At 39.7% G+C, this 12,969-nt stretch overlaps 1 protein-coding gene across 1 annotated transcript; it reads right to left on the reverse strand.

Annotated features, from left to right (window-relative positions):
• Positions 1-338: 338 nt before the first annotated feature.
• On the reverse strand, positions 339-11,566 carry igsf8 (immunoglobulin superfamily, member 8; the record flags this gene model as incomplete). Its single annotated transcript, XM_079242816.1, has 7 exons — positions 11,476-11,566; positions 8,579-8,959; positions 7,060-7,521; positions 4,206-4,387; positions 3,711-3,963; positions 2,768-3,214; positions 339-466 (listed from the first exon to the last, which is right to left on the reverse strand). The coding sequence occupies exons 1-7, from the start codon at positions 11,528-11,530 to the stop codon at positions 339-341; spliced, it is 1,908 nt and encodes a 635-aa protein (XP_079098942.1). The 5' UTR covers positions 11,531-11,566.
• Positions 11,567-12,969: the final 1,403 nt, after the last annotated feature.

A 12,969-nucleotide genomic window follows, 5' to 3' on the forward strand; every position in this document is an offset into this window, starting at 1 on the left:
GCTGAAATGAGGAAATCACTAAAACTGTGGTTACAGATAACAGAAACCGGTCCTAAAAACGTCTTTAGCTACTTGCAAAAATCTATGCTATGCTTATTGTTCTTATCACTAAACAATGTTGTGTCCAGAGAAGGTTTGGATAGAAAAATACAAGAGAATACAAAGCAAAAAGTTTTTTTTTGGCATTAATGAGAAATTGAAGAAAACACAGTAAATGAGATGTCATTTTTAACTTCTTTTTGTCTTTAAATCATTAGGAGGAGACGTTGTTCCCATTATTATGTGTGCACCACTTCATGAGCAGTCAAATGCCAGACAACTGGCAACAAAGTGTACTTTTATTTTTGAGCACGCTGCCTCGCCAGGCGTTTCATGAAGCAACAGGTTACCGTTGCAATGATGAAGATTCCAACAAACAAGGCGGATGACACGCCAATCACCAGAGGAATGAGGAGAAGGTCAGTAGCTGAAGAAAAAAGGGGAAAGAATAGAAAAAACATTGTGACTTAAAATTAAATTTACATAATAATCGAGCATCTACAATTACATCAACCACTGTTGAACACAACAGAGGAAAGTGTTTTAAGGCCCATGCTTGATATCAGGATCATATGACTCAGTTTTAACTTGCTGAGGCCTCTTGATTTACTTTCGGTGATGACAGAAGGTATGAAATAATTTGACAGCAGTTTTTGCACAAAACAATGAGCAAAGATCAAGTATGTTAACACAAGCACAGTTGTATCACTTCACTGGAGTCTAGAACAATCAACCAGCTCTAGTTGAAACCGCCTGTCTGAAATGATTAGTGACCTGATTTTATTTTGGAAGATTTATTGTGGAAGAAAATGACCGAAGTTCATCTGAATATGTTGGCTTCAGAACTGAGGCTGAATTAATCTAGAAGCCTGAGTATCCATAATCAAATCCACAGCAAAGAGTATTAGGTCTAATGATCAGGAAAACCCCAAGGACAGCAAGCATATGAAGTTTTACAGCACCATGGGCTGAGAGAAGCCTGTTCACCAAGAATAATCACTGTCAAACCTGGCCAAATGTAGCAGCTGATGGCATGGACAACCTCAAACTATTAGCCAGACAGTTGTCACTTGACCATAACTAGATTCATAAAAAAGGACAACAATCCCATAAGTCCTAACTCCAACAATACTAAAAACATGGGGAAAGCTTAAACATGGAGCAGGACTCCGGTAACAGAGCAGAGCAGCAATAACAGCTCTTGTGATATGATATTACAAATTATATTGGACAAAACCCCTACATAGCAGCTACGCTATAAAATTTTAGTTAGTTAGTTGGTTAGTTAGTTCCCATAAACTAATTATTTCTTTACCTTCAAGAATGTCATATTTAAATGTGTAGGGTTTCCAATTGTTCTTTTTTTCACTTCTAAGATATTTTGGACAAAATTACTAGCTTCATAGCTAAATATATCGTAAATATTGTCATTGCTATTAAGTATGAGTATTTATTACCACAGTAAACAATGACTATCTTCATTTAATGAATCTAGTTTTAATTAACTAAATCCATACTGATGAATTAAGCAAAAAAAAAAGAAAAAATCAAGTAAATCCAGAATTCACACAGAAAATACACAAAGCACGGTTTTCTCTTGTGATTTAGTTCATTACTACACAAGGTCATTTACTAGTTGCAAAAAAAGGATTCAGACATTCAATATGTTTTGTTATAAGACAAAATAAATTAATATTGAAGGCTGCTGCATAAAATGATCATTTTCTCAGTGCAGGAGTGCACATATTTCAAATCATTACACATTATGGATATTGAGACTGTAACGGACCCTTTCTTCAATACACCACATTGATCCTTAAAGCTAAAATAAATCACCTGTCACTAAAAGCCCAAAAGCTCTAGAACTAATGATATTTTTCTGTTTCAACACACTTGATTCAAATGAATGAGTCAGTGAGCAGAACTTGATAAGCTAATTGGTTTTTTAAGTTTAAATCAGGTGTTGAGCAAGGAAACTTCTAAAACTTGCAGCACTGTGGCTCTGAAGGACTGGAGCTGGATGCCTCTCTTTTACAACAATGTTCCCATCTTGTTTTTCCAAGGATGCTCTGCATGCAGCTACCAAAAGGTTGTGGACCCCTGCCTGTTACATGCTGAAACTTTTTGTGTGTGTGTGTGTGTGTGTGTGTGTGTGTGTGTGTGTGTGTGTGTGTGTGTGTGTGTGTGTGTGTGTGTGTGTGTGTGTTATACTTTTATCAGCTGCTTCTCATCATAAATGAAACATTCTAGCTGAGTTCTGCCCTCAGATAAAATCCATTTTAAAAGGTAATTATATACATATAGCTTTTCTTCAAGAATGAGGATGAATCATCTAAACCGTGGTATGTATTATACATGTAATAGTATAAATTAGATGGGTTTTCAGGCTCACAAAAACTGGCTACATGTAAATAAAGTAACCAAATGATTAAAAAAAAAATTGAACTCGTCACTGTGTGGACATGGACCACCAAAGCCTCAGTGATTCCCTGTCCTCTACTGCTGTAGACGAAATGCTGAAAAGTCTTTTTTTTTTTTTTTTGCAGTGGTTGCAGAATGTAACAAACACATAACAGTAGTTGTAGCTGAACTAAAATTACATATAAACACGTTTTTTTCATGAAAGCTGCCTTAGATAAAATGTATCATTTATATATTTTACATATATTTATTTATGTACCACAGCAAAGATTATGGCAAAAGAAAAAGTCCAAAAAAAGGCTCTTACCTCTGGCGTACAAGTAAACAGTCACTGCATTTGACTCTGCTTTGGCCCCAGTGTTGTACCAGCCTCCATGTGGGTCCTGCCCCCATGCCTCAGCATGACAAGAGTACATGCCCTGGTCCTCCAGAGTTGCCACATGGACCCTCAGTCTATAGCTGACGGCTGAGAGCCGGTCAATGCTAATCTCACTGCCATTAGCATAGATGTTTGACACACCATTGTACATTAGGGCAGCTATCAGTGTAGGCTTTTGTACAGTTGGTGGATCTGGTGGTGCGACATCAGATTTCCTTTGGGCAACCGGTTCAGGGATTGGCCAACGCAGCCATTGCACCTGGGCCTGGGCAGGACCTGTGGTAGTCACTGTGGCGTTACAGATTAGGGTGATGGTGCTGCCCCGTTTGAGCAAAGGGCCACGAGGGAGCTGAGCCACAGCTGAAACCAGCACATCTGTGGAAAGAGGAGTGTATGAAACACAATTGTTGACATGTCATATGGTTCTGAGGCAAAACACACCATATGATCAAATAACCAGAATCAAACAACAGATTTGAGTATTTAGAAGTCATATGCTGATCCAAAGAAATGGAAAAAATAAAAAACATTTTAATGTTTTTCATTTTTTGTTCAAATATTTTCCTATTAGAAATTACTTAGGACACATCAGTAACACTGGAACAAAGATTTAAATGGCTTGCTGGGGGTTCAGCGTGACATTTTTTAGCCAAATGGCAGACATCCCAGGCTTCTTGGCCAACAAGACACTTAATAAATCCAACATTTCTAACAATGTCTCAGGCCAGAATAACACAGAAGCTCAGAAAGAATCTTGGCAATCAAAACTGAAAAGAATCAGGCTTTAGTGCAGAACTTGTGCAAAAAAAAAAACATCAAATATAGTTTCAAAACCACCAACCATCCCCCAACTGTGTGTCATTAGTCTCACCTTTGGTTTTCAAGTTCACTGTAATTCCCTCTGACCTCTGGGTAAGCGTCGCAGGTGTGGAGAGGCCAGGGTTCCTCCTGCCAGCGTACACACTCACCACACACCGATACACTCCTGAGTCGGAGGGCCGGGCTGAGAAGAGCTTCAGAGCGTACTTCCCCACTTCCACTTTCTCCACAGAGCCACCACTGGCTCTGCTGAGGTCATCCCCCCAACTCACAATACCATCTGGGCTCATCTGGGCCACCTCAACCTAAACAGACAGGAAGTGTACAGTTAGACTGTCAAGTGAAATGTAATTCAGAGGACTTAGATTAAATGCATCCATACTTTTAAATGACAATTACTATCAATTATCAGTCATTTTTGTAGATTACTTATTCATTCATCCCTTTACATTAGCCTTGTCCCATTGGGTAGAAAAAAATTACTGAGTAGCAAGTTATAAACTGCATTTGTCTTCAAAAACAATGAGCTGAATGAGAATGACTTTACCTCAACTCCTCCAGTTCCAACTACTGCTTCACGGCTTACAGATCCCCTTTTCATCCACTGAACCAGCAGGCCTGAATTTACTTCGGATGGCAGCCCCAAAACCTCACAGGTCAGAATGAGGGGGGAACCAATCTGGAGGGTCACCTCGCCTTTGGGTGAGGATGTTACACTCAGAGACTCAGCTAGAGAGGAGAAGAGATTTAAAAAAAAATCTTGGTGGAGGCTTCAAAGATGCACTAAAACTGTGACAGTAAAAAGAATAAAAATTCATAGGCAGTGAGACTGTTGTGAGTCGCAGTTGTGGGAACTCAGGAGCATATATCAAACTGGAACAATGCATAAAATAACTTTGACATAAATCTGAAAATTAATGTTGTTATAAAATGAAAGACAAGACAGCTCTGTTCCCATTTTACGCTCTGATCTCTGCTTTCTTTCACTTGAATTATTGCACATTTAGGTTGTTACTGAACACACATTAACGGTCTTCATAGATACACTATCAATGCGAAGAATAATAATCAGATGCAACCTTGCTCTTAAGGTGCTTGGTAAATAACTTGGAAATCACATTTAAGATGGCATCTTCTGTTCATAATTCTTAAATAAACATGATGTAAGAACTCACTATTATAATCAGCTTTATGCAACAACATAGATACATTCAAGGGTCATGAACTTACAAAAGCCCCGTTCAGCATGAATAAACCCATCTTTACTCTTTGAGTTACACATAAATAAACTACCTCACTAATAGCCTGGCATAATAAGATGTCAACACTAATCCATTGTGTGCGCAAAGCCTCATTTAACCACAACACATATGCCTCTTGATAATAGATACATTATTTATGCACACAAAAGAAGACCATTGTATTATTCTGACAACAGGCCTCAAAAATGCGCAACTAAGTAGTGCTTGTCTGTGAGTGTCTGTAAATTTTTTAAAAAAGACAATACATGCACTATAAGTCCCTAATTGGTCATTTCAGACTATTTTACCACAGAAAAAAAAAGAATACAACCTAAATATGTTAACCTCTACTCGGTATAAGCTCCTGCGTCCTATCAATATCAAATAATGTTCTTTTACAAGTCATAAAAAAGCTGGTTAAAGAAACATTCAAGGACTGAAATCGCAGTAGCGCTTTAAAAAGAATGGAAATGTCAGTCTGGCAGAAAGATAGACATTCAACCCAACAGGCTATAAGAGGGCAAGGTGGGAGAAAAGATGATTTAATCCTTTAGATCTACAGCAAGGCCACAGGCAGTTTTCTGCCAGTGCAGTCAGCCTGCTATTGACTTATAAAATCCAGCTGGATTGGCAACATGAAGGCTGAATATTTCAACTCTGTCTGAACAGAGAGATCTGAGGAAATTTTATTGGTAAATACTTATGTTATGATCATATTCAGGAGAAATGAAGTAAGAATTTATTTAAATAAACTTTACAATAAAAAATAAATAAATAAAATAAATATTTGATGAAGTCAACCTCCTATCATGTTTAGTTTGAACCTTGAACCAGCCAGCATGGAACATCCTGCAAAACATTCATTGCACGTACTCTACCAAGAAGAAGGCAGGACAACAACTTGAATACGAATGTTTGTCCTTTTCTTCAACCAACCAGCCATACAAGCGCCAAGCAAATGGATCAGTCAGCAGGCCAAAACATTCACTTGAGCTCTCAGTAACACAGACATCCAGGCCTAAAACTCTGGACTCAGTCCAGTGTACTCAGTGACTCTGCAAGTCCAGGCAGGCTCCCACTGACTCCTCATGAAGAGAAACAGTTTAAAATAAACAAAGTTTTTGCTTTAATTGATATTTATTTGTGTCAGATTCTGTCACTCTGCTAACTTTAGTGATGCCTCTGAACTCATGTACAATAAGTATCTTTGAACTTTTAAATTATAATTATGTTTGTGAACTTATTCATCTGACATGTTTAGACATCTTTTGTTTGTACCTGTATGCCTATTTTGTTATTGTACAGCACGTTCTAACAGAGTTTGTGGTTACAGTTGCTATACTTTTTCAACTCATTCTTTTTTCAAATATATGTTCATGGGAGAAAAAATCCAGCTGTTATACCATGTGTTTGTTGTGATCTTTGGCTCCTGCCCATAGACTGTATATAAAAGATGGACGTAGTCTCCGTGACGTCACCCGTAGGTTTCTGAAGAGCTGAATTGAAGCTCAGTGGGCAGTTCCTACCATCGCCATCTCGGCAGGGGCATGCGCGTCGTCTCGCCCGGAAAATACAAACATGGGCAAAGAGGTGGAGCTGAGAGGGGGGGGCTGTGAGCGTCATGGTGGATGATTGACATCGAGCAAACTTCGAGCTGCCTGTAGCTAAGAGCTTACTGAGCTAACCCGGAGATAACAGGAACTAACCAGCTAACGGAGATAAGCGGGCTAAAGCTAAGTCACTTTGTTAACCGGCTGAAAACTGTGGTTGTTCCACATTCTTCTTACTTGAAGCCGGAGATTGGTACCTGTCAATCAATAGGACACGCCCCTAAATATGCTGAATTTTGAGATTAAATTACTTTTATGCGGGCGAGTTAGAAAAAAAATTCACCCACAGTTGTCATGAAGGTAAATCTGACCTATTAAACCAAAAATGGATTTTGTACCAGGCTGTAAACATGTTTATTTCTGCTGTGAAGTTGCTCTTTTTAACATGGGAGTCTATGCGGATTTGCTCTGTTCTGCAGCCAGCCCCTAGTGGATGAGGGGGGAACTGCAGGTTTATGCACTTCCGCATAGGCTTCACTTTTAACCACCATCTTTCATATAAGGTCTATGCCACAAGTTATTTTGGCACAGTTTTCCTCGTTATACTGACCTAATTGCTGAACAGTCAAGTTGCCAATGTCCAGGGTCCTTTGAGCAATCTTCTGCCATGATCGATCAGGGTCCAGAATCCACTGTGAAGCCTCGCAGAAGTACGAGCCGGTATCATCCGGCTGCACGGCTCTCATCTTCATCATGTACACACCCTGCCCACCTTCTCCATTCCTTTTTTCAATCGTGATTTCTCCATCATCGTAGCGCTTTTTGTAGAATCGCCCGGGGACGACCCCCAGAAATTTATCAATGGCAATAATTTCTCTAACGTTGCTGACCTCCCCTCCGGCTCCACTGTCTGCAGCCTCTCCACTGCCACGCTTCCCAAATATGATGGACAGATGAGTGAGTTGCTCTGACTGGATGCTGGCAGAGCATGTTAGGGTTAATTCAGCTCCTTCTGGCATGGGCTGGCCAGTGAGTGACCGTGTATAGCTGACCTGGAGGGTGTCTGGAATCACTGTATATGCACAAAGAAATACAAACAAGTACATCACATTGTGCATCTACTTGAGACAAACAGGAGAAACAAGCATGACATGTTTCATTTCGATTGTCTGTGTGCTGTGTTTAGAGCACTAAAGCACAGCATGAAGTGTGCCTGCTGAGTGGCTCCAACCCTTTAACTGGGATCTACAAACTATGGTCAGCAACAAAACTAACACCCAGAGTCCTACACAAATAAACTTAGTCATACAAAAAGAGGATGACTGACTGAAACTAAACTGATCTGCATATGGTTGGTGTAAAATTGTCTCTGTAAGTGTAACAAGTTCACAAAGAAAAGCAGAGTGCAAACTCAAGCTGCAAAGTATAAACAGCATTTTCAAATGAGGAATCTTGCTGTAGAAGAAGCCAAACATGTTTTACAAATACTCACTGAAACATCGATGTGACTGATGCAAAGCAAAGTTTCTGAACAGATAGTTGTATAGTATAATCCTCAAAACAGTAAGCTGTATACATCCCAACAAAACTATGATTGTCATCTACAGTTGTGCTCATATTAATTTACACCCTATCATTAAAGAAGGAAAAAACAGCTGCCTGTAAAATAAGGTGAAATTGACTAAAGTAATAATAAATAATAAATAAAAAAATTATGAATATCATTGCATTATTTTCTAATTCTGGTTCAATAGTAATATTTTTTTGTCCCACTGTTCAACCGAAAAGTGCTCTAATTTGTCCAAGACCAATTTGTTTGTTTGTTTGTTTTTTATTCTACAACACAATTAAATGAATTAAATTTTATTATAATTTTGCAAATTTTTAGTTATTGTTCCTTTTTTAAGTCTCCAGTTATTTGAGTGACTGTTGTAAATTCAGCCTTTTCTTTAATGAAAGGGTTTGAATTCATATGAGCACAACTGCAGCTGCATGAAAGTTGGGGTATTGTTTCAAACTTTCTGACAGTATATGATGATAAAAGGCTTTTGCAATGGGAACCAACATAAATATTCGATGTTTACTTGAAAATACATGTTTTACAAAACTTTGAAGCTAGTGTGTCTCACCTTTGACAGTGACTGAGGCGCTGTAGTTTCCCTGGTAAGTGCTGTCCGTGCTGGGTGTGTAACATTCGTATTTTCCCTGGTCTTCAGCTCGCAGCCTGTGGATAACCAATCGGACCTTGTCCCCCGAGTCCCTCTCCACCCTCACCTCCCCGTTTCTCACACGGGCCTGGAATGGGATGTACGGGAAGCCTTTATCCCTGGTGGACACCACTCCTATTTGCCTTCCGCCAGAATCATCCCTATACTGGAACCATTCAAACTCCTGCGTTCGTGGGCCTTCATATCCTGACACGCTACATGGCAGGGAGAGAGGGAAGCCGGCAACACGGAATAGGGGTCCATTAGGAAGAGTCACATCACGGCATGTAGCATACTGGAGCACTGTGAGAAAAATAAACAGACAGCATGAATGTGAAGGACTGGGGGGGAAAAAACGTGCCACTGTCAGTGTGGGACAAAGTCAAGGCTCTCAGCATGTTTGGTACATGAACTTACGGATCAATATCTAGCGCAGATGACTCCCCAAGACAGAATCAATACATTAAATAGCTGCAGAGGTTCAGGCTGTGGGCCATAATCAGTATACAATTTCACATTTATTAAAAGGAATCCAATCACCTACGTGAGCTCATTGTCTAATTATGTTTGTTGTTAAGGCAAGAGCTGATATTTAAAAGAACATCTCATTAAAATCAACAGAGTTTTATTTACAACTAGAAAAGCACTTGGAAAACGCAAACCTCCACCAAGGGCCACAGTTCTAAAAAATTCTTGTGTGTTGTGTTTCTAAAAACACAACCTCTTTGGCGGAGGTAATAATGTAGAGCGAAAGCAGCTGTAATTAACTTGATGACTCGAAATTTTGTCTATCTAAGCGAGACTTAATGAGGAAGTTAATGTTATAATTTTCTAAAACCTACATTTGTGTGTTCATCTCTTATACTTAAGTCCACTCTAAATGAAACCTAAATAGTTCCTTATCATACACATGTATCATAGAGCAGACAGATGTCAATTTAAGGTTATATACCTTTTTGGTATATTTTGATTGCACGAAGTGTATTTTATTATACTTTTTTTTTCTTCTTATAAAATCAACTTGAGACAAAAGCCACTAATATCATGAGTTAAAGCTTATTTTTGTCCTGCAAATCACACTAATATTAACAGAGAGAGCCTTTTCTCCATAGCAAAATTATTAATGCGAGGGCCTGGGGGGGGGTCAGAGCAACCAGATTTCAGGTTTTAGTCTGTTCTATTTCTTTGTGTCTCATTGTCTGGCTTAATTAACCACACTTCCCCTAAAATCTTCTCAGAGACGGCTGTCGACTCAGATCCATCTGGTCTGTTTAAATACTAAAATGAGTCCTTTAGCCACAGACACAGAAACTTCTTGTGTGACAGTTTTACTATTATAATTTCATTCCCCTCCCAAAAGATTTTCAAGATGATTTTAAGTGTTTCAAAAGTCAGCAAATGATAAAGTAATAAAGATCGTCATGCATTAAGGCCCCTTTATTAGTGAGAAGTGAAGACAAGTCATGGGCTATGTTAGTGTCACATAATATAATTGAGCTGAGAGTAAAATTAAACATCTATGATTGTCTCACAAAGATATTTTTCTTAAATATAGGCACGCCCCTTTGCAGAATAGCAAGCAAGCCAGAGGCCATTGTTTATCACAATACTTTTAAGCAAAAAAAGCCAAGCAAAAGGACACATGGTATAATCGTCATTATAAAACCCCCAGCAATAAGTGTTTTGGCAAGACCTAAGATGCCTGAACTGCTACCTAAGCATATTCTATGTTTAGGGAATAATTGATGTCAAACATTGTAGAGATTAAGTTGACAGGGACAACAAACACAGTGTGAACATTACCAATTCATCTTTCCCTCCCTAAGACCAGTAACTACCTGAACAACTGGTAATACAAGACAGGTCTGATTTGACACTTCCAGACGGTGTATGAGTGTGTGTGTGTGTGTGTGTGTGTGTGTGTGTGTGTGTGTGTGTGTGTGTGTGTGTGTGTGTGTGTGTGTGTGTGTGAGACAGGGGGAACATGGTAAAACAACTTGAGCTTTCTCACACAGACAGAGCAACAATGACAACACACCCATAGATAATGACATGGGAGACCAGTGGGAGACTTAAGCGGATCAAGTCCTAATTAACATTGGGCTCTGTCTGATACGGCTGGGGGGGTACGGCTACTGATCACAATGCTCAATACTGTCTGGATTAGACACTGTACAAAGAGGGGGCCAGCATTTTCTGATGCAGAGGACACAGCGATGTGTGTTGGACCTCTCATCCTTTTCTGTCCCCAAAGGAAGTGTGTTTGTACAGCTATTAGATCTAACCGATCGAAATATAAATGCTGTGAGCAAGAATATCAAGCATGTTACATCAACACTTTGGATGAAAGAAAATAAGCTTTGGTGAGCTCGCATAAAATAAACCAAGAAAGCTTTAAAGGTAAACAGGCTTTGGCTTTACAAGAAGTAAAGCCATTAAGTCCCATCAGGAGGTGAACATAAAGATCAGTGGAACAGTTCTTGTCCTCAGGACCTCCTAAATTTCACAACAGAAAGACACCTGTAGCCTACATCCCAACTTGGACTGGGGATTCCCACTCTTGCAAAAAATAGGTTAAAAAATGTATTTATTCCTGAAAAGTATGACACATATTTTGATATAACCCACCATTGACTCAATCATTCAAATCTTGTTAGAAAACAAAGCAGATTGAACCTTTAAAACGAAAATTTGCCATGAATTCTACCAAAAACAAATAGCTGCACTGAATAAGCATCATGGCAGTATATTCATGGGACAGATGGCGAGGCGGTTGAGTGCAACGCGAACAGGCACAATAGGGACGCCAATGAACTCACCCCAGTGCACAAACACGAATAACACCGTTTGCATCGGAGCCATCATGGTCCTCATCTTCCTCCCTGGAGTCCAGATGGATTATGTTGAGCCAAATTTCTCTCTCCGTGCTCCTCTGCTCGGTTACCGCCGATCATAGTTCACCCGCCTGGGAACGGATCATTTGCAAAGGAAAAACAGATATAAAAATGTTTTAAACAACAAAGAGAAAAAAGAAAATAAATACAATGTTGTAGTGCATTGATTACACAGGGAGGGGAGTAAGTGCCGTCAGCAAGCTGCAAGCCGAATGAATGGCAGCGCAAACGTAAATAAATATAGCTGCTAGTTTAATCACCTTTATCATGCACCATCGCATCTCCATCAACACATCGACTGTTTGATATACTGGTCAATTCTCAGATGATACCGCCACGAGAAAACAGGCTATCCAGTCCAACCGTGGAGTGCCTGGTTGGCGTCACAGGGGGCTGGGGACGGCGTGTGTGTGTGCGTGTGTGTGTGGGGTGAGGTGGAGGAGGAGGGGTTGGTAACATAAAGGGAGGGGCATGTGTGCATGCAAAACACAGTGAGAAAATGAAGTCAAGCTTGTGCCATTGGTCACTGTAGGGACGATGACATTTCGAACCAATCACAATAGAGATGAAAATAAGTGTAAAATAAACAGGCACCACAAGAGGGCGACAAAGTAAAACACACAGAGTTTGTAATGTAAGCGAGCAAAAGGTCGAAGGGCCACATCAGGGCCACATCTAAGGCCTTGTCCAAACGTGGCAAGGTATCAATCTCTCAAAAGCAATATGTTTTTCAACGCTTTGACCTGTCATCCACACGAATGTGCAGATTTACTACGATTCTTTTAAAATCCTCCGACCAAAGCTAAGATTTATGAATACTCCGTTTCTGCAGCATCAGGTTTCAAAATGTCACTGCCTGTGACAAAAAATGCTCAACATCACATGTGCAACCTGTGTTTACACTCAAAAACAGCACGGATGCCCTCTGAATGGGGTTATGCAGTTAGGTGTCGACAGACAAGGTGGTGTGGACTCAAGTTTTTTTTCAGGGGGGCTATTCGGTTTTCCACAAACTAGGCTACATGTGTACTGTGATGGCCAGATAAAGTTGGCTTGTTTTGTTTTGTTTGTTTTTTTGTTTTGTTTTTGTTTTTTTTTTTTTACTGAGGCTTTGTCAACATGTAGCAGGATATCTCACAAAACAAAGACATTTTTTTCCCATCTGGCCTGTCATCCGCACAAAAGCGAAAACAACTCTTTCAAAAACCTCAGACCAAGGCGAAGATTTGCGAATACACCGCACGTCTGCATGTGAACATATATATATGGTTTTTAGCTCTTGAAACATCACTGTCTGCGACCAAAAAATACCATGACATCATAAGTGCGACCTTTGTTTTCAACAGCATGGACGTCCTCAAAACTATATTGGCCTTCTCCATTGTCCAGGCACTCTGTGTTCGTTTGTTTGTTTGTTTT

The sequence above is a fragment of the Telmatherina bonti genome (genome assembly GCF_933228915.1).
Source record: "Telmatherina bonti genome assembly, chromosome: 6".
Taxonomy (NCBI): Eukaryota; Metazoa; Chordata; class Actinopteri; order Atheriniformes; family Telmatherinidae; genus Telmatherina; species Telmatherina bonti.